The following is a 22,201-nucleotide window of genomic DNA, read 5'->3' as shown; positions in this document are numbered from 1 at the left end:
GTATAGCACTACTGTATAGACCTACTGTATAGCACTACTGTATAGACCTACTGTATAGCACTACTGTATAGACCTACTGTATAGCACTACTATATAGCTGTCACGTTCATTATAAGGATCGGACCAAGGCGCAGCGTGGTATGTGTACATTCTTATTTATTTAAAGAATGAACACTGAACAAACTAACAAAATAACAAAACGAAACGTGAAGTTATACAAACGAGTGCTGACAGGCAACTACACATTGACAAGATCCCACGAAACACAAAGGGAAAATGGCTGATCCCCAATCAGAGACAACGATAAACAGCTGTCTCTGATTGAGAACCATATCAGGCCAACTTAGAGATACAAAAACCCCTAGACCTACAACAACCCTAGACATACAAAAACCCTAGACAATACAAAAACTAGCGTACCCACCCTAGTCACACCCTGATCTAACCAAAATATCAAGAAAACAGAGATATCCAAGGTCAGGGCATGACAATAGCCCTACTGTATAGCACTACTATATAGCACAACAGTATTGCACTTCTACAGTATCATGGTGTCCTCTCTGTTCAGCAGACTGTATACAGGGTCCTGGTTTTCTTTCTCCTTCTTTGTTTTGGTCACTTTGGCATATATGGCAGTTTCACCCTGCTGTTCTGGTGTTTTCACTGAGGGGAGAGGTTGCTAGATTTAGTCAATCATGCTGGATACTGAATGTAGAGAAAGTTAACTGAGTGTTCTGAGAATTAAGTGTCTGTGGGAAACCAAATCGCTACAGTCAAATGTATCTTTATATAAATATAGCTACCTCAGTGCACTGTAGTTTGAGTTTTGTGGGACTTTGAGTTGTGTTATGAGTCTTTGCTCACATTGCCTTCCTCTGTCTGCAGGCCTGTTGGTCTCTGTGTGTATGTGGCTAAACATTCATCAACCTGTGTAGTATCTGGTTACGTGGGATGCTCAGGGCTGCCTCTACGTCAGTATAACAGACAACAGATAAAAATAGGTATGATGTGAACCTACCTTTGTAACCCATCAGACAGTACATGTTACGTATTCTATTCTACTAGTTTCTTTTTTAGTACCCACCTCTAGTTATTACACTGTGCAGTGCCTCATTTCCTGTAGGATCAGTTGGAGAGCTGCAGAAACAGAAAATGAACTTCATACTCCTAAATGTAAATTTGTAATTAGAGAAATATCAACAATAAGCCTCGTCCATGTCCCTGATACTGAAGGAAATGTACGAGCGGGATTGCAAACGAAGAGAAACTTACATTACACCAGCTGCGACTAGAACATCCAGCATATGAAAATCAAAGACAGAAAACATGCAGTATAACTTAGTACTTAAATAACTTAAGAAAATGAACAATATGTGATGCTAAATTTGCAATGTAAAAATATGAACTAATATATTGTACCTGGTACAACTGAGATTAGACTGTATGTTTGATCCGTATCCTGAGTCTCACTAAGGGAAGAATACAAATATTTGTATTTCCTGTCTCAACAATGTGGACATTGATAAATCAAGTAGTAGTATTTTATTTTCATTTGGTAGGTTTGATATACCTTGGTTGATGGTCAATGCCTATCACTGTAACAGAAAGCAACAGTAAGGATTGACTTAAGCCATTGTGTTACAATACATAGACACTTAGATTAACATCAAGCATTTGCTCACTTTCTCCCACCATGTCACATATGGTGATTGTAAGGCCGGGATTCAATCATATCCGCGTTAGATTTTTGTTACAGCTTGCTTGATATTTAAAGGGGCTTTCCGATTGAGCTGTCATTTGCAATGTTTCGTGAATATGAACTGCGAGTGTACAAATCTACAGTTACAATATATTAACAAATATCTTGCTGAACTTGACTGTTAACAGATTAGTTTATCCAAATTCCAAATTCCACATGAATTGTTTGACATGTAAAGGGAATTTCCGATTGGGCCGTCATCTGCAGCATTTTGTGAATGCGATCTCCGCAAACGGCAGTGAAAATGCCTTTTAAAAGTGAACTTTCAGCTGTCCAGCGCACTGTGTTAAGAATTGATTACTGGCCTAAACCAAACAGAAAAGGTTCACTTCACTTACTTGGTTTCAGGATCCCCCAGCACCTCCACAGTAACAGCAGTAAAGACAGAGTCAGAAACAGGAGGACCAAGGCTGCTGCCAGTCCTGCTCTGAAGAACATTGATAAATTAGACTCTGGTGTACAGTAAACGCTGATGTTTAACTTGTTGCGGAGTATGTAGCCTTTCATTACAAAGCAATATATTGGCTGAAAATGTGTCTGAATGAAAAATATTCTAACTGCACTGCAACAAGTTGACAAATATACAGTGTTGATAGCAATCTTATCATTACAAACATACATTATACACAAATATTGACAGAATCTTACCTTTCCATTCTCCATCGACATGAAAGACTATTAAATTCTCCCCTGTTGACTTCAAGTGACTGGGTACAGGTTTATCTCTGGTGTAAACACAGCTGTAGTTGCCTGAGTCTTCTCTTGTAACATCCTTCATGGTGAAAATAGCGTCATTTTCACCTTTCTCCAGCTTCGCAATTCTTATCCCAACTCCATTCTTGCAAAGGTAAACATTTACCTTGTCCTCAGGTCCTCTGATGCCAGTAATGCTACATTTAAAATGGACATTTACCCCTTCAGTCACATTAGACGGTCCAAAGATCTTTGCTGGGTAGATGTCTGCATAGAAACAAATGCCAATAAGGGGTGAACTTAAGTGGAAGTTAGGATTTCCCCTAAATGTAAGTGTGTTTATTATTAAGAAGGTCATTTGTGGTTTAAAGGTATATACTGTATGTTATACATTGATGTAATTATGTATTGATGAAACACTAATCAATAATCACAACAAAAAAAGATACAGAAATACTTTACTTTTGTCTTCAGATTTTGCGTCCTCACATTTGACAAGGATGGAGGCTGTGGCTGCGTGGGGAAATGTATACACTTAGAGAAAGTATTATGTTCAGGAAATGAACATCAATATTTCTCTGAAAATGTTTTGTATTACTTGAACAGTACAAAATACTCACCGATCACAAGCCAGAGGAGTCCTAATGCTGCCATGATGTTGGCTGAGACTTCAGTGGTGTAGAGTGATGGATTCAGATAATTGCATGTTGACGTACTGTACCCTACCTCTTCAGACTAATGATGGTAACCACACATTGTACGAATCAAAACCCAGAACATTGGTCTGTTTGGAGAGCTTTCTCAAATACTTTGGACATTTTTAGGCATACTGTCATAACAAAGCCATTTCGTCATTACAGTGTCACACCCTTATGTTGCAGAAGAGAAGGGTCCTGGTACATAAGCTATCAATTGAAATCATCAGCAACATGTAGAACTTCATATCAAATTTGTTTATTTATTAAATATCACATTTTCATTAACATTTACAGGTTTTCCTTACAGAACTGCTAGTGGACTAATCTGCAGTTACAATATATAAACAAATATCTTGCTAAACTTGAACTGTTTACAGATTGGTTTATCAAACTTCCAAACTCCACATATACAAACAGTATATATTTGGCTAATTATATGTTCAATACAGTTGATATGATTCAATTCTCAGTTTGTATACTTTATTGAACATTCTATCTGTCACACATCCTACCAGAGCTTCAATTGACTGTGACTGCAACCATTTGATACTTTATGTATCCCACTGTAGAAGTAAGTTCAATTACAAGTACTGTAAAAACCTTTCCTGTATTTCAGATGATCACAGGTGTCTGTAATAGTCTCTGGACCTCTGTGTGGCCTTATCACATGTAAATATGTGAAGTCATTTAATAAGATGACAAAGCTGTTAAACCTTATCCTAAATATAAACCATCAACTTGGTGAATACCATTGGTGTTTAATATGAGGGTTTCAGCATTAAATATAATTTTATATTTATGTATTTATTTGATTATGTCTATATGTATTTGTTGTCAATGTTTTGGCATCAAACTGTTGACAGTTGTGAAAAAAGTAAATAGTTGGAAGCGTTGCAGAGTTAATTAAAAATAATGCCATTGTAGATTAATGCTTTTTTCATTAATTAGGCTATTTTCTCTTGAACCATATGGTCTATTTATTAGAAACTCATGGACAATATGGACACATACAGTGGGGCATAAAAGTATTTAGTCAGCCACCAATTGTGCAAGTTCTCCCACTTAAAAAGATGAAAGAGGCCTGTAATTTTCATCATAGGTACACTTCAACACTATGACAGACAAAATGAGAAGAAAAAAAATATCCAGAAAATCACATTGTAGGATTTTTAATGAATTGATTTGCAAATGATGGTGGAAAATAAGTATTTGGTCAGTAACCAAAGTTTATCTCAATACTTTGTTATATACCCTTTGTTGGCAATGACAGAGGTCAAACGTTTTCTGTAAGTCTTCACAAGGTTTTCACACACTGTTGCTGGTATTTTGGCCCATTCCTCCATGCAGATCTCCTCTAGAGCAGTGATGTTTTGGGGCTGTTGCTGGGCAACACGGACTTTCAACTCCCTCCAAAGATGTTCTATGGGGTTGAGATCTGGAGACTGGCTAGGCCACTCCAGGATCTTGAAATGCTTCTTACGAAGCCACTCCTTCGTTGCCCGGGTGGTGTGTTTGGGATCATTGTCATGCTGAAAGACCCAGCCACGTTTCATCTTCAATGCCCTTGCTGATGGAAGGTTTTCACTCAAAATCTCACGATACATGGCCCCATTCATTCTTTCCTTTACATGGATCAGTCGTCCTGGTCCCTTTGCAGAAAAACAGCCCCAAAGCATGATGTTTCCACCCCCATGCTTCACAGTAGGTATGGTGTTCTTTGGATGCAACTCAGCATTCTTTGTCCTCCAAACACGACGAGTTGAGTTTTTACCAAAAAGTTATATTTTGGTTTCATCTGACCATATGACATTCTCCCAATCCTATTCTGGATCATCCAAATGCTCTCTAGCAAACTTGTGACGGGCCTGGACATGTACTGGCTTAAGCAGGGGGACACGTCTGGCACTGCAGGATTTGAGTCCCTGGCGGCGTAGTGTGTTACTGATGGTAGGCTTTGTTACTTTGGTCCCAGCTCTCTGCAGGTCATTCACTAGGTCCCCCCGTGTGGTTCTGGGATTTTTGCTCACCGTTCTTGTGATCATTTTGACCCCACGGGGTGAGATCTTGCGTGGAGCACCAGATCGAGGGAGATTATCAGTGGTCTTGTATGTCTTCCATTTCCTAATAATTGCTCCCACAGTTGATTTCTTCAAACCAAGCTGCTTACCTACTGCAGATTCAGTCTTCCCAGCCTGGTGCAGGTCTACAATTTTGTTTCTGGTGTCCTTTGACAGCTCTTTGGTCTTGGCCATAGTGGAGTTTGGAGTGTGTGTCACGCCCTGGTCTTAGTATTTTGTGTTTTCTGTATTATTTTGGTCAGGCCAGGGTGTGACATGGGTTATTTATGTGGTGTGTTTTGTCTTGGGGTTTTTGTAGGTTATGGGACTGTGGTATAGTAGAGTAGTCTAGGGAAGTCTATGGTTGCCTGGAGTGGTTCTCAATCAGAGGCAGGTGTTTATCGTTGTCTCTGATTGGGAACCAAAGTTAGGCAGCCATATTCTTTGAGTGTTTCGTGGGTGATTGTTCCTGTCTCTGTTTGTTTGTACCAGATAGGGCTGTTTTGGTTTTTCACGTTACGGTTAGTGTTTTGTATTGTTCGTTATTATCTTTATTAAAGATGTATCGACATAACCACGCTGCATTTTGGTCCTCCTCTCCTTCGACGGAAGAAAACCTTAACAGTGTGACTGTTTGAGGTTGTGGACAGGTGTCTTTTATATTGATAACAAGTTCAAACAGGTGCCATTAATACAGGTAACGAGTGGAGGACAGAGGAAGATGTTACAAGTCTGTGAGAGCCAGAAATCTTGCTTGTTTGTAGGTGACCAAATACTTATTTTCCACCATAATTTGCAAATGAATTCATAAAAAATCCTACAATGTAATTTTCTGGATTTTTCTTTCTCACTTTGTCTGTCATAGTTGAAGTGGACCTGTGATGAACATTACAGGCCTCTCTCATCTTTTAAGTGGGAGAACTTGCACAATTGGTGGCTGACTAAATACTTTTTTGCCCCACTGTATATAATCAATTAATACTATATATGAATTTTTTTTAATTAATTAAATAATATAATTATTAATTTTACCAGTAGATTGCCATCGATTTTCTGTTAATTACCCAAATTACTGAATATTTCTGTGCTAAATTATTGGTAGTTTTGCAATCCTAATCAGATTACATTGCTCATTTGCACATGTTCAACTCCAACCTTGTCCGAGCTTCTTGTGATGCTAATAATGCTACATTTCAAATAAATGTAGCATTACTGGCATCACAGAAAAAGTTAACATTTGATTGGAAGTTGAGTGGTTGTTTAAACTTCCCCCTAAGTGTAAGATGTATTATTAAGAACGTAATTTGTGTTTTAAGAGTTTATACTATATTTTAGCTTCTGAAGAAAAAAAATTCAACCACACAACAAATATTGAATGTGCACAGCAATCCTTTCACCGTTCTTTCTGATCATTACAAACATTAACAAAAGCTTAGCTTCTTCCCTGTAAACGTGGATGACGACTCAAAGTTTGTCTCTGGTGTAAACACAGCTATAGTTGCCTGTCTTCTCTTGTAACATCCTTCATGGCGAAAATGGTGTCCTCTTCACCTTTCTCCAAAAGAGTCATTCTTATCCCAACTCCATTCTTGCAAAGGTAAACCTTGTCCCCGTGTCGTTCCAGGCTGACAGTGCTACATTTAAAATCTATATTACCCCCTTTTCCCACCTTGAATGTTGGTACAAACAGCCTTGGATTCAGCCATACTTTTGTAACAAAGCATTCAATCCCTTATACGTTCAGTTTCAAGAGTAGGTGTGTCATCAGAGTAATGAAGAGGTTCTGTTGTATTCATAGCACCATATGGCTAACTGATACAGTTGCACATGTAGCTATACTGTAAATGACAAACCATAGCCCTAAAATCTAAATTAGAGCATGACAGACGTAGGTTTACCATGTTGAGAAATAAGGTGATAAAAGAAATCAGACAGGCCAAGGCAAACTTTTTTATTGACATAATTGGTGAAGCAAAGGGAAATTCTAAATTGATATGGGAGAATCTAAAAAAGTTAACAGGGAAAGACCATAGTAACACTGCAAAAAGACTAGAAATCATGGTGAATAACAATCTAACACAGGATGCAGTTGAAATAGCAACAGCCTTCAATTCCTACTTTATTGACTCTGTCAGGTTACTGACACAGAACCCCTCCACTGATTTCTTGGGCTCAGTGCTAGTGAATGACACTCAACCTGTCTTCATCATAAGGGAGGTTTCTGAGTCAAATGTGAACAAGGTGATTAGCTCACTAAAGAACTCTAAAGCCAAAGATGTGTTTGGGATGGACTCTACCTTTCTTAAAAACTACAAAGAGTCACTCATTGGCCCCATTACTAAGGTCACCAACACATCTATTGGTCTCGGTGTGTTTCCAAGGGTATGGAAGTCGGCCATAATAACGGCCATCTTTAAATCAGGCGACCCTGCTGACGTGAGTAACTATAGGCCCATTAGTATACTACCTGTGGTGTCAAAGGTTGTTGAAAAGTGTGTAGCAGAACAACTGATTGCCCACCTCAACAACAGCCCCTTCACATTACACTCCATGCAGTTTGGCTTCAGAGCGAAACACTCCACAGAAACAGCCAACTGCTTTCTTCTGGAAAATGTGAAGTCCAAGATGGACAAAGGGGGTGCTGTTGGGGCTGTGTTTCTGGACCTAAGGAAGGCTTTTGATACTGTTAACCATGAGATTCTCATCACAAAATTGTCCAAGTTCAACTTTTCCCCTGATGCCTTGAGATGGATGAAATCATACCTTGAAGGCAGAACTCAGTGTGTCAGAGTCAGCAATGAGCTGTCGCCCACTCGTAGCTATGATGTGGGCGTGCCCCAAGGGTCAATACTGGGGCCCCTCCTGTTCAGCCTGTACATTAATGATCTGCCTTCTGTCTGTACTGGGTCTGAAGTTCAAATGTATGCAGATGATACAGTGATATATGTGCATGCAAAGAGCAAACAACAAGCTGAACAAGAACTCACTACTGTAATGGTCCAGGTTACAAAGTGGCTCAGTGACTCGTGTTTGCATCTCAATGTGAAAAAAACTGTTTGCATGTTCTTCACAAAGAGGGCAACAGATGCTACTGAGCCAGATGTCTATGTGTCAGGGGAGAAGCTCCAGGTGGTATCCGATTTTAAGTACCTTGGCATCATACTTGATTCCAACCTCTCTTTTAAAAAGCATGTGAAAAAGGTAATTCAAATAACTAAATTCAATCTAGCTAATTTCCAATTTATACGAAATTGTTTGACTACAGAGGTAGCAAAACTGTACTTCAAATCTACGATACTCCCCCACTTAACATACTGCTTGACTAGTTGGGCCCAAGCTTGCTGTACAACATTAAAAACTATTCAGTCTGTCTACAAACAGGCTCTCAAAGTGCTTGATAGGAAGCCCAATAGCCATCATCATTGTCACATCCTTAGAAAGCATGAGCTCTTGAGTTGGGAAAATATTGTGCAATACACCGACGCATGTCTTGTATTCAAGATCCTTAATGGCCTGGCTCCCCCTCCACTCAATATTTTTGTTAAACAGAAAACCCAGACATATGGCAGCAGATCCACAAGGTCTGCCATGAGAGGTGACTATATAGTTCCCCTAAGGAAAAGCACCTTTAGTAAATCTGCATTCTCTGTGAGAGCTTCCCATGTCTGGAATACACTGCCATCAGACACACATAACTGCACCACATATCACACTTTCACAAAATGCTTGAAGACCTGGCTAAAGGTCAATCAGATTTGTGAACATGGTCCCTAGCTGTGTGTTGCCGCTTTCCATGTCTGTTGTCTGTAGCTTGTGAGGTGTGGAAACACTTTGTTGCTTTTATGAATTTTGTCTTGCTGCTTTTTGTTCTATGTTGCTCTGTCTGTATGCTATGTCTTGCTTGTCCTATGTTGCTATGTCTTGCTTGTTCTATGGTGCTATTGTCTATATTGTAATTGTTTTTAATAACCTGCCCAGGGACTGCGGTTGAAAATTAGCCGGCTGGCTAAAACCGGCACTTTTACTGAAACGTTGATTAATGTGCACTGTCCCTGTAAAAATAAAATAAACTAAACAAACTAAACAAACAAACAAACGACAAATAAGAGAAGAATTGCGCATGTATCTTTGCATAGACAAAAACTGTGTGAAATAAATGCCTTTTAAAAAGAAACTCCATCTAAAAACTACATTTTGGTATTTGTTTCATTAGTCCATTATTGACATAGTCCCACAAGGTTTTGCATGTCAGCAATCAAGTTTTCAAGATATGTAACTTTCAAAATACAGAAATCTGACCCGCATGATGCATTTTGCATCATATAATGCCAAACACAGCATCACAACACAAAATGCGTCATAAGGGTCAGATTTCAGTATTTTGAAAGTTACATATCTTGAAAACTTGATTGCTGACATGCAAAACATTTTGGTACTATTTCAACAATGCACTAATAAAACAAATACCATAAGATAGCTTTTGGGTCAATATAGTTTTCCTTCAATATACAAACAAGGCATTATATACTTTATTCTTAAAATGCATTATACCAATAAACAAACTGTCAAAATATTCAGAATGAATTTGTTTACAGTGAACGTCACTACCCCATAGCGTCAGGTAATGTTACAACAAATGTATAGCAGCTAAAGCTAAAAACAGTACTATAAATAGCCAATGAGCAAAGTAACGGTGGTATTTGATTGTAGGTTGCTCATTAATTTCCTACATTTTCTCAAAAAAAGGCTGGCCCTGTAAAGCTAATTTGCCGCTTAGAGTCACCGTCATATTGTACTAGGTTGGCAGATTACAGTGCATACTGTAGTGGTCCTTTTTAGCTTCAGTACCTGTGAAAATGAAAGAAAGTACACTTTTCAATATCTCTTGTTGTGCCACATTAGTATGGAGATGATAATATACGTATTGTGTTTAAATCATGTATGTATCTTGGGCATTCGCTGCTTGGCTGTTTTCTCTAAAATATCTTAACACATATCTTAGCATGTTAATAACTTTTTGCCAAAAGACAAATAAAAGCCAATTGATCATTTATACCCTACTAACATATAAAAGCATAATCCCTTGTTACAATTGTGCCATGTTTTAGGAGTACAGAAAAAATAGTATTTACAAGTATTTAATGCTTCATGAATGTAGTTATACTTATGAGCAGTTATTAGCACCTGAAATAATGTCTTATGCATGTTTCATAAGGTGTTATACACTGAGTATACCAAACATAGGAACACCTTCCTAATATTAAATTGCACCCACCCCTCTCCCCCCATTGCCCTAAGAACAGCATCAATTAGTTGGGGCATGCACTCTACAAGGTGTCGAAAGCTTTCCCCTGGGATGCTGGCCCATGTTGACTCAAATGCTTCCCACAGTTGTGTCAAGTTGGCTGGAAGTCCTTTGGGTGGTGGACCATTCTTGATACACATGGGAAACTGTTGAACGTGGAAAACCCCAGCAGCGTTGCAGTTCTTGACACAAACCGGAGTGCCTGGCACCTACTACCATACCCTGTTCAAAGGCTCTTAAACATTTTATCTTTCCCATTCACATCTCCGAATTGCACACATGCACAATCCATGTTTCAATTGTCTCAAGGCTTAAAAATCCTTAATTAACCTGTCTCCTCTTCTTCTACACTGGTTGAATTGGATTTAACAACTGATGTCAATAAGGGTTCATAGCTTTCACCTGGATTCACCTGGTCAGTCTATGTCATGGAAAGGTGTTCTTAATGTTTTGAATGCTCAGTGTACGTATGCTTGTAATGCATTATAAAGAGAGTATTCATAGGAAGGGTTACCAAAAGTTGTTATCTGTCAGTAGATCACTACTTCATAAAAGAGACATCATCATAATTACCTCTTTTTGAACAGCAAGAACTAACAGCCACTACAGTCAGCAGAAGTATGACCACAACAGCTGAACTTATCAGTCGGATTACATTGACCAGTATCACATCATGCGCAGCCTCTGAAATAGAGACCAAATGTAGATGGATGCATCATCATTTAGACAGAACTTATTCTAAGTGTATCCATGTGGTCAATGCCATGGTATAAACCCTCCACCATCTAACACACCCTTACACTTCCCCTTTAACATCAACAGGACAAATCTAACTTCAATGGAAGTAGAAAGTGTATAATCGGCCAGAGGAATAGTCAATGATACCAGAGGAAGCTGGTAGGAGAAGCTATAGGAGGACAGGCTCGTTGTAATGGGTGGAATGGAGTCGATGGAACAGAGTCAAACGTGGTTTCCATATGTTAGATGTGTTTAATACCGCTCCATTCATTCCATTCCAGCCATTGCAATGAGCCTGTCCTCATATATCTCCTAGGGAACCCCTAGAGCAGCAGGCCTGGGCAATTCCAGTTCTCAGGGGCCTGTTTGGTGTCACACTTTTCCTCTATCCCTAGAAAACACACCTAATTTAAACTAAACGCATTTTTAACTGAAGATCATGAAAGTATGACACCAATCAGGCCCCCGAGGACTGGAGTCACCCAGGCCCGCCCTAGAGTCTATTGAAATACCGGTGCGTCAATCTAAGTAACATAATAACAAAATCCTCAGCAACATCCGTCAGTTTAAGCTAGAGATAACTGTTTTATTGCATGGGCTGTCTCAATCCACCTCATCCGCCTGTAGCCCTACTCACGCAGGACTAGTATTACTATAGAACGTTGGTTATTATCACACCAGCATATCTGTTTTTCCAGTGGAAGATTCGGATGGGATTAGTTTCACTAAACAGCCCGTGTAATTATTATTTTTTGCTCATTCAAAATTCACAGTTATAATGGAAGCCTGGAGACTCTTCTAGTCATGAAGATATTTCAAATGTCTATGGAAAGCCTGATATTGGCTTAATGTCTTTCAGTTCAGAGAAAGTCTAAATAATAATAAGAGCCATGAACTGTAACTTATGCAGATATTTAATTAACTGGCGTGTTTGGCAATTTATTAATTAAGGCACAATATCGTCCACTTCATCTTTTAAAAGGGATGTATGGCACTAGGAAAGTTTATATGTGTCAAAACAGATGATTCATCTGTAGGCTATGTGCATAGCACTTTGTTTTAAGCATACATTTTCCCATATTCTTACCCAAACTGGGTACAGCACCTGTTAAACTCTGCAATATCCTTCAAAACACAGGGATGAGGATTGGCACAGTATAAGTATTATCAGAGGACCTGGCAGTTTGCCGGGGTTTTAGGGCTGGTATGATAACCTTCCGGCCAAGGCAGCAGCCTTGGATCCCCCAGCACCTCCACAGTAACAGCAGTAACGACAGAGTCAGAAACAGGAGGACCAAGGCTGCTGCCAGTCCTGCTCTACCTTGTCCTCCCACATTCTTTAGTCCCTCTGTGAAGAACATTGATAAATTAGACTCTGGTGTACAGTAAACGCTGATGTTTAACTTGTTGCTGAGTCAGAGTATGTAGCCTTTCTTTACAAAGCAATATATTGGCTGAAAATATGTCTGAATGACAAATATTCAAACTGCACTGCAACAAATTGACAAATATACAGTGTTGATAGCCATCTTATCATTACAAACATACATTATACACAAATATTGACAGAATCTTACCTTTCCATTCTCCATCGACATGAAAGACTATTAAATTCTCCCCTGTTGACTTCAAGTGACTGGGTACAGGTTTATCTCTGGTGTAAACACAGCTGTAGTTGCCTGAGTCTTCTCTTGTAACATCCTTCATGGTGAAAATAGCGTCATTTTCACCTTTCTCCAGCTTCGCAATTCTTATCCCAACTCCATTCTTGCAAAGGTAAACATTTACCTTGTCCTCAGGTCCTCTGATGCCAGTAATGCTACATTTAAAATGGACATTTACCCCTTCAGTCACATTAGACGGTCCAAAGATCTTTGCTGGGTAGATGTCTGCATAGAAACAAATGCCAATAAGGGGTGAACTTAAGTGGAAGTTAGGATTTCCCCTAAATGTAAGTGTGTTTATTATTAAGAAGGTCATTTGTGTTTTAAAGGTATATACTGTATGTTATACATTGATGTAATTAAGTATTGATGAAACACTAATCAATAATCACTACAAAAAAAAGATACAGAAATACTTTACTTTTGTCTTCAGATTTTGCGTCCTCACATTTGACAAGGATGGAGGCTGTGGCTGCGTGGGGAAATGTATACACTTAGAGAAAGTATTATGTTCAGGAAATGAACATCAATATTTCTCTGAAAATGTTTGTATTACTTGAACAGAACAAAATACTCACCGATCACAAGCCAGAGGAGTCCTACTGCTGCCATGATGTTGGCTGAGACTTCAGTGGTGTGGAGTGATGGATTCATTGGTGTGGAGTGATGGAAATGCATTGTTGACATACTGTACCTCACCTTTTCAGAGTAATGATGGTAACCACACATTGAACGAATCGAAACCCGGAACATTGGTCTGTTTGGTGAGCTTTCTCAAATACTTTGGACATTTTTAGGCATACTTTCATATCAACGCCATTTCGTCATTACAGTGTCACACCCTTATGTTGCAGAGGAGAAGGGTCCTGGTACATAAGCTATCAATTGAAATAGTCAGTGACATGTAGAACCTTATATCAAATGTGTTTATTTATTAAATATCATACTTTCATTAACATTTACAGGTTTTCCTTACAGAACTGCTAGTGGACTAATTTGCAGTTATAATACTATATAAACAAAGGTTTTGCTAAACTTGACTTTACAGATTAGTTTATAATAATGAAAAATTCTTCATTCCGAATGGTATATAATATGGCAATTTAAGGGTTTCAATACAGTTGACTGTGACTGTAAACATTTGGTACTGTATGTGTCACGTTCTGACCATAGTTCTTTTGTGTTTTAGTGTTGGTCAGGATGTGAGCTGGGTGGGCATTCTATGTTGTGTGTCTAGTTTGTCCGTTTCTATGTATGGCCTGATATGGTTCTCAATCAGAGGCAGGTGTTAGTCATTGTCTCTGATTGGGAACCATATTTAGGTAGCTTGTTTTGTGTTGGGGTTTGTGGATGGTTGTGTCCTGTCTTTGTGTATATGCACCAGATATGACTGTTTTTGGTTTTCACATTTGTTGTTTTTGTCATTTGAAGTGTTCAGTTTGGATTTATTATTAAATAAGATGAACACTCACCACGCTGCGCTTTGTTCCTCTCCTTCCCAGGAAGAAAACTGTTATAGTATGTATCCCACTGTAGAAGTAACTGTTTTAAATACATAACCCTTTTATAGGTTCAATTACAATTGTTCCATGTGTTGGAAGTGCTGTAAAACAAATATATTTTTTATGGTATAACCACATACACTAAAATGACCAAAAGTATGTGGACACCTGCTTGTCAAACATCTAATTTCAAAATCATTGGCATTAAAATGGAGTTGGTCCCCCCCTTTGCTGCTGTTACAGCCTCCATTCTTCTGGAGCTAACAGCCTCCATTCTTCAATCACTAGATTTTGGAACATTGCTGAGGGGTCTGGCTTCCATTCAGCCAGAAGAGCATTAGTTAGCTTGGGCAATTAGGCCTGGCTCACAGTCGGAGTTCCAATTCATCCCAAAGGTGTTCAATGGGGTTGACGTCAGGGCTCTGTGCAAGCCAGTCATGTTCTTCCACACCGATCACAAAAAAACACTTTTCTGTATGGACCTCGCTTTGTGCACAGGGACAATGTCATGCTGAAACAGGAAAGGACCATCTCCAAAACAGTTTCCACAAAGTTGGAAGCACAGAATAGTATAGAGCGCTAGGATTTCCCTTCACTGGAACTAAGGGGCCTAGCCCAAACCTTGATAATCAGCCCCAGACCATTATTCCTGCACTATGTATCCAGGCATGTAGCATTCTCCTGGCATCCACCAAACCCAGATTTGTCCGTCAGACTGCCAGATGGTAAAGCTTGATTCATCACTCCAGAGAACGCATTTTCACTGCTCCAGAGTCCAATGGTGGCGAGCTTTACACCACTCCAGCCGACGCTTGACATGCACATGGTGATCTTAGGCTGCACTCCTTCTTTGACACAATGCCCATGCCCACTTAACCCAGAAGCCAGCCACACCAATGTGTCAGAGGAAACACCATACACCTGGTGACCGTGTCAGCGTGCACTGCGCCCAGCCTGCCACAGGAGTCGCTAGTGCACAAACAGGACAAGGACATCCCTGCCGGCCGAACGCTCCCCCTAACCCGGACAACGCTGGGCCAAATCTGCACCACCCCATGGGTCTCCCAGTCGCGTCCGGCTGCGACAAAGCTTGGACTCTTACCCAGAATCTCTAGTGGCACAGCTGCAATGCAGTGCCTTAGCCTACTGCGCCACCCGGTAAGCCAACTATAATTATACTTGAGGGGAAGAAAAAGAGGAGGAGCAAAACCGCTGTCATTGATGTCTCCGTCGAGATTGGGAGGCTGCTGCATAAAAATAGGCCTACTAGCTTCCAGCTGCGATGGTGTTTCATCAGTTGAGCACGTGGTGGTATCTTTGCTGATGTGGTTATCAAATCAAATCAAATGTATTTATAAAGCCCTCCTTACACAGCTGATGTCGCAAAGTGCTGTACAGAAACCCAGCCTAAAACTCCAAACAGCCAGCAATGCAGGTGTAGAAGCACAGTGGCTAGGAAAAACTCCCTAGAAAGGCCAAAACCTAGGAAGAAACCTAGAGAGGAACCAGACTATGAGGGGTGGCCAGTCCTCTTCTGGCTGTGCCGGGTGGAGATTATAACAGAACATGGCCAAGATGTTCAAATGTTCATAAATGACCAGCATGGTCAAATAATAATAATCACAGTAGTTGTCGAGGGTGCAACAGGTCAGCACCTCAGGAGTAAATGTCAGTTGGCTTTTCATAGCTGATTATTGAGAGTATCTCTACCGCTCCTGCTGTCTCTAGAGAGTTATCTTCGTTAATTTGGCACGAGCTTGATCAGGTAAAGCTTTTTTGCTGCATTTTTGTGCACCACTTGGTGCACCATCAAATGTGGCAAGAAAAAAATCTAATAAATATCAAATAATGAATCTTTCATCTCTCGGTGTTTCATCAATTTCCTTGAATTCGTCTGAATGTATTTCACCGGAGAAAGCATCTGCACGAACGAAACAGCGCCCCTCTGTCTCAGTATGTGTAGAGTATCTATCTCACTGCAAGGGAAGCCAGCGAGCATTTGGGCTCCCTTGATAAAAAATTAATAATAAATAATTGCAAATCAGCATTGAGTTAAACTGAGTGAGATCTGCTGTGAATGGTCCTGACGCATCAATAAAAAAAATGTCAAGGAAAGCCAGTTTGGATTTGGCTTCAGACCAATCACATCAGAAGCCAAACGTCATTGACATAAAAAATAAACTTGAATTGTTGAATCTCGTTGTGTCGTTGTTCTCCGGTGGCTGACTAGCTAGCTAAAATCATCCCTGGGGATGGGGATAGGGATTTGGACTTGTGGTTTTACTTAATTCTCCGTACTGACCAATGATTAAAACGGTGAACCAACCATACATTTATACATTGTTCCCTTGACCTGAGAGGATAGGGGCGGCAGGTAGCCTAGTGGTTAGAGCGTTGGACTAGTAACTGAAAGGCTGCAAGATTGAATCCCCGAGCTGACAAGGTAAAAATCTGTCGTTCTGAACAAGGCAGCTAACCCACTGTTCCTAGGCCGTCATTGAAAATAAGAATTTGTTCTTAACTGACTTGCCTAGTTAAATAAAGGTAAAATATATTTTTTTAAAGAAGTTCAACATGTAGCTACAGTAAATGTAGTATGCTAATATTAACACGCTGGCCTGGTGCATCGTTACCCATGAAAGGAAGTTAGGCTTGCAAGCAAGCATTTTAGTCAGGTTGCCAAGGATAACAAAAACTGAAAGCGTGTACTGTATGAGTCAAAGATGATGGCATTGGCGTTTCTCTACAAGTAGGGTGAGTAAACATGTCAAATCAAATCAAATTGTATTTGTCACATACACATACAGCAGATGTTAATGCGAGTGTAGCGAAATGCTTGTGCCTCTAGTTCTGACAATGCAGTAATAACCAACAAGTAATCTAGCTAACAATTCCAAAACTACTACCTTATAGACACAAGTGTAAGGGGATAAAGAATATGTACATAAAGATATATGAATGAGTGATGGTACAGAGCGGCATAGGCAAGATACAGTAGATGGTATTGAGTACAGTATATACATATGAGATGAGTATGTAAACAAAGTGGCATAGTTAAAGTGGCTAGTGATACATGTATTACATAAAGATAGATGATATAGAGTACAGTATATATGTATACATATGAGATGAATGATGTAGGGTATGTAAACATTATATTAGGTAGCATTGTTTAAAGTGGCTAGTGATATATTTCCCATCAATTCCCATTATTAAAGTGGCTAGAGTTGAGTCAGTGTGTTGGCAGCAGCCACTCAATGTTAGTGGTGGCTGTTTAACAGTCTGATGGCCTTGAGATAGAAGCTGTTTTTCAGTCTCTCGGTCCCAGCTTTGATGCACCTGTACTGACCTCGCCTTCTGGATGATAGCGGGGTGAACAGGCAGTGGCTCGGGTGGTTGTTGTCCTTGATGATCTTTATGGCCTTCCTGTGACATCGGGTGGTGTAGGTGTCCTGGAGGGCAGGTAGTTTGCCCCCGGTGATGCGTTGTGTAGACCTCACTACCCTCTGGAGAGCCTTACGGTTGTGGGCGGAGCAGTTGCAGCCCGACAGGATGCTCTCGATTGTGCATCTGTAGAAGTTTGTGAGTGCTTTTGGTGACAAGCCGAATTTCTGGGGATTTTAACACACTTATAGTCCCAAAATGTTTTGCATGTCATCAATAGGTTTTGAAGATATGTAAAAATACAGATATCTGGCCCATATGATATATTTTGCTCTATGTAAACTGGAAACCACATATCCTGAGGCTGCATTCATTGTATGTTTGGGTTCCCCGGTGATTTCACCCACGCACCGCCACTGCCACATGGTCTTGTCTTTTGTTTATCTCCATCCAAGTACGACCTGTTTCACGTAACATTTTTTAACTTGACACCCAATAGGTGAGGATGCCGAGGCGTGATGCGGCCGGCACCTCTGAAAAATAGGCTTATTAGAGGCATGAAAACTATATTACCTGTCTGACTCACCTACTACCATATAGACTGTGCAACACAAACACTTATCTTGCTTATGTGGAAATGATTTATTTAAAAAAGTTATACTATTTAGACATAGGTGTGAGATGACGGACGCATGGGCCCCCCCGCCTTACGGGGGCTGCTGAGGTTTCCCCTACGCCAGTGGTCACACCTTATGTTGAAGAGCAGTGTCATTAATGAAGACAGTCTGGTACATAAAGGCCCATAAATTTGATATAATTTACTGTTAACAGATGAATTTATCAAAATTCCATATGCCACATTCCAAAGAGTAAACCAATTTGGCAAATTACAAGTTCAATACAGTTGATATGATTAAATTCTCAATGTGTATAGTTTATTTAACATCACCCATCCTACCAGTCAGAGATTCAACTGACTGTGACTGCAACCATTTGGTACTTTATGTCTCCCACTGTAGAATTAACAGTTTTAAATACATAACCCTTTATAGGTTCAATTACAATTGTTCCATATGTACAGTAAAATATGTATTTTATATGGTATAACCACATAATTCTCAATAAAAAATATTTATCTGACAGTTTATTACTGTTTGTCTCCTCCAGAAAGCGACATCATGATCAGCCTACCTTTTTTTGAACAGCATGAACTAACAGCCACTACAGTAGAAGTATGACCACAACAGCTGAACTTATCAATCGGATTACATTAACCAATCTCACATGTTCAACTCCATATGCTTCCCCAACTTCTTCTCCAGGCTCTGGCCCCTCTGTAAAGACCATTGATATATTAGACTCTGGTGTTTCACTTGATGCTCTATCAGAGCATTGTCTTATGTCAGATTGTGTCACTTCTATGCGACGCTTGTCCCTCAATCAATCTGTTTTGTAGGATGTGGAACTCATATTCAAATTCAAATATTGAGCATCCGCCATTCAAATATTGAAAACATAGTTCCACATTTTTTTATTACAAAGGTTATGATGGTGATTTAATAGTTTGTCGTTGTGAGAAAATTAAAACAAAGCGTTGGCTATCTCCTGCAAAACTATATGCAAGGACAATGGCCTCCAGTGCAGTGACTTCAAGTTGATCAGCTGCTTAGTTTATTGTTGTAAATGTTAGCTAGCTAGTTTTCTGACATAGTTAAATAGCTCTACCTTGCTTTGTTGGGTCAGCTGAGCACAATGGCTGACTCGGGACGGGAGGCTACTCAATGACTCACGGCAGAACAGCTGCTTCATGAAAATTCAGAATAATTTTTGAATTAGCACTACTACAGTAGCTTACGAGCTAGCAAGCTTTTGTTGAAAGCATTAAACATTGTGTGTGCAGCACTAAGCAGGTAGGTTTGCAGCATCGTTTCACTGACTGGCTCAGCTAGCACTGGCAGGCTGCTAATGTTGGACACTTTTGTACTCTTATTTTACCAGGTAAATTGACTGAGAACACATTCTCAGCAAAAAATCTGAGGAATTGTAAACTGGGGATGATTAGGTGGCCAAAATTGTAGTAAGGCCAGATTGGGATGACACCAGAGTTAGGACACCAGAGTTAACACCCCTACTCTTACAGTAAGTGCCATAGGATCTTTAGTGACCACAGTGAGTCAGGACACCCCTTTAACCATCCCATCCGAAAGACAGCACCCTACACAGGGAAATAAATGGCTATTAAACTATATTTTGGTATTTGTTTCATTAATCCATTGCATGTCAGCAATAAAGTTTTGAAGATATATAACTTTCAAAATACAGAAATCTGGCCCGTATGGTGCGTTTTGTATCAGATGCGGCATTTTGTAGTATATGATGCAAAATGTATCATATAGGCCAGATATCTGTATTTTTACATATCTTCAAAACCTATTGATGACATGCAAAACATTTTGGGACTATATCAACAATGGACTAATGAAACAAATACCAAAATATAGTTTTTGGGTGGAGATTTCCTTCAATATACAAAAAAAGCCTTATACTCCTGAATCTTAAGATGAATTATAAACTGGGTGGTTCCAGCCCTGAATGCTCATTGGCTGACAGCCGTGATATATCAGACTGTATACTATGGGTATGACAAAACATTTATTTTTACTGCTCTAATTACACTGGTAGCCAGTTTGTAATAGAAATAAGTCACCTCAGGGATTTGTGATATATGACCATATGGTATCCATAAGAACAGCCCTTAGCCGTGGTATATTGGCCATAAACCACACCTCCTCGTGCCTTATTGCTTAATTATACCAATAAACAAACTGTATACATTCTTAAACATTCTGTCAATATATTCCAAATTAATTCCTTCATAGTGAACGTCACTACCCCATAGCATCAGGTAATGTTACAACAGATGTATAGCAGCTAAAGCTAAAAACAGTACTATAAATAGCCATTGAGAAAAGTAACATTGGTTACTGATTGTAGGTTGCTCATTCATTTCCCACATTTTCTGGACAAAAGGCTGGCCCTGTAAAGCTAACTTGCCCCTGGGGGTCACCGTCATATTGTACCATTGGACCAGGTTGGCAGATTACAGTACATACTGCTGTAGTCCTTTTTAGCTCCAGTGCCTGTGAAAATTAAACAAAGTCCATTGGTTCAATATCTCTTGTTGTGCAACATTAGTATGGATATGATAATAAACTATTATAAGGCTTACCTCAAGTATCTTCCTTGGGCACTCGCTGCTTGGCTCTTTTCTCTACAATATATTAACACATATCTTAGCATGTTAATAACTTTTGGCCAAAAGACAAATAAAAGCCTATTGATAATTTTCTCCCTAAAATGTAACAGCATAATCCCTTGTTGTAGGTTCAATTACAATGATGCCATGTGTGAGGAGTACAGTAGAACTAGTATTTAATGCTTCAAGAATGTAGTTATATTTAAGAGCAGTTATTAGCGACTGCAATTATAATGTGTTTTATTATAATGTCTCATAAGGCGTTATACACTGAGTATACCAAACATTATGAACAACTTCCTAATATTGAGCCCCCCCCCACTTGCCCTCCCCACTTGCCCTCAGAACAGCCTCAGTTAGTCGGGGCATGCACTCTACAGGGTGTCTAAAAATGTCCACAGTGCTGCTGGCCCATGTTGACTCAAATGCTTCCCACAGTTGTCAAGTTGGCTGAGTGTCCTTTGAGTGGTGGACCATTCTTGATACACACAGGAAACTGTGGCACCTACAATCATACCCATTCAAAGGCTCTTAAATCTTGTGTCTTGCCCATTCACCCTCTGAATGGTACACATACACAATCCATATCTCAATTGTCTCAAGGCTTAAAAATACTTCTTTAACCTGTCCTCTTCCCCTTCATCTACACTGATTGAAGGGGATTTAACAAGTGATATCAATGAGGGATCATAGCTTTCACCTGGATTCACCTGGTCAGTCAATGTCATGGAAAGGTGTTCTTAATGTTTTGAATGCTCAGTGTACGTATGCTTGTAATGCATTATGAAGAGAGTATTCATAGGAAGGGTTACCAACAGTTGTTATCTGTCAGTAGATCACTACTTTATGTCATTCAGAAAAGAGACGTCATCATAATTACCTCTTTTTGAACAGCATGAACTAACAGCCACTACAGTCAGCAGAAGTATGACCACAACAGCTGAACTTATCAGTCGGATTACATTGACCAGTATCACATCATGCGCAGCCTCTGAAATAGAGACCAAATGTAGATGGATGCATCATCGTTTAGACAGACCTTATTCTAAGTGTATCCATGTGGTCAATGCCATGGTATAAACCCTCCACCATCTAACACACCCTTACACTTCCCCTTTAACATCAACAGGACAAATCTAACTTCT

At 39.6% G+C, this 22,201-nt stretch overlaps 1 protein-coding gene and 1 long non-coding RNA gene across 2 annotated transcripts; both read right to left on the bottom strand.

Moving 5' to 3' along the window:
• LOC115111110 (uncharacterized) lies at positions 1–3,169 on the bottom strand. The gene is made up of 9 exons (XM_029636990.2): positions 3,073–3,169; positions 2,915–2,965; positions 2,408–2,719; positions 2,098–2,181; positions 1,571–1,595; positions 1,420–1,469; positions 1,273–1,288; positions 1,085–1,137; positions 1–663 (listed from the first exon to the last, which is right to left on the bottom strand). Exons 1-9 carry the CDS (start codon positions 3,104–3,106, stop codon positions 539–541), a joined length of 750 nt encoding a protein of 249 aa, XP_029492850.1. The 5' UTR covers positions 3,107–3,169; the 3' UTR covers positions 1–538.
• Positions 3,170–9,642: 6,473 nt separating this feature from the next.
• Positions 9,643–13,578, bottom strand: LOC115111109 (uncharacterized). The gene is made up of 5 exons (XR_010461394.1): positions 13,493–13,578; positions 13,336–13,386; positions 12,828–13,139; positions 11,086–11,196; positions 9,643–10,055 (listed from the first exon to the last, which is right to left on the bottom strand). It is a non-coding gene; the product is annotated as an uncharacterized LOC115111109 (long non-coding RNA).
• Between the last annotated feature and the right edge of the window lie 8,623 nt (positions 13,579–22,201).

This window comes from Oncorhynchus nerka, linkage group LG27, assembly GCF_034236695.1.
Source record: "Oncorhynchus nerka isolate Pitt River linkage group LG27, Oner_Uvic_2.0, whole genome shotgun sequence".
NCBI classification, from domain to species: Eukaryota; Metazoa; Chordata; class Actinopteri; order Salmoniformes; family Salmonidae; genus Oncorhynchus; species Oncorhynchus nerka.
This window is presented reverse-complemented; position numbering and strand designations above follow the sequence as displayed.

Coding starts and splice junctions, on each gene's coding strand:
- LOC115111110 (XM_029636990.2), bottom strand. CDS start 3,106: ATGGCAGCATTAGGACTCCTCTGGCTTGTGATCG. Junction 2,966..3,072: donor ACTCCTCTGGCTTGTGATCG/GTGAGTATTTTG, acceptor TTCCCCACGCAG/CCACAGCCTCCATCCTTGTC. Junction 664..1,084: donor GCACAGTGTAATAACTAGAG/GTGGGTACTAAA, acceptor CTCTCCCCTCAG/TGAAAACACCAGAACAGCAG.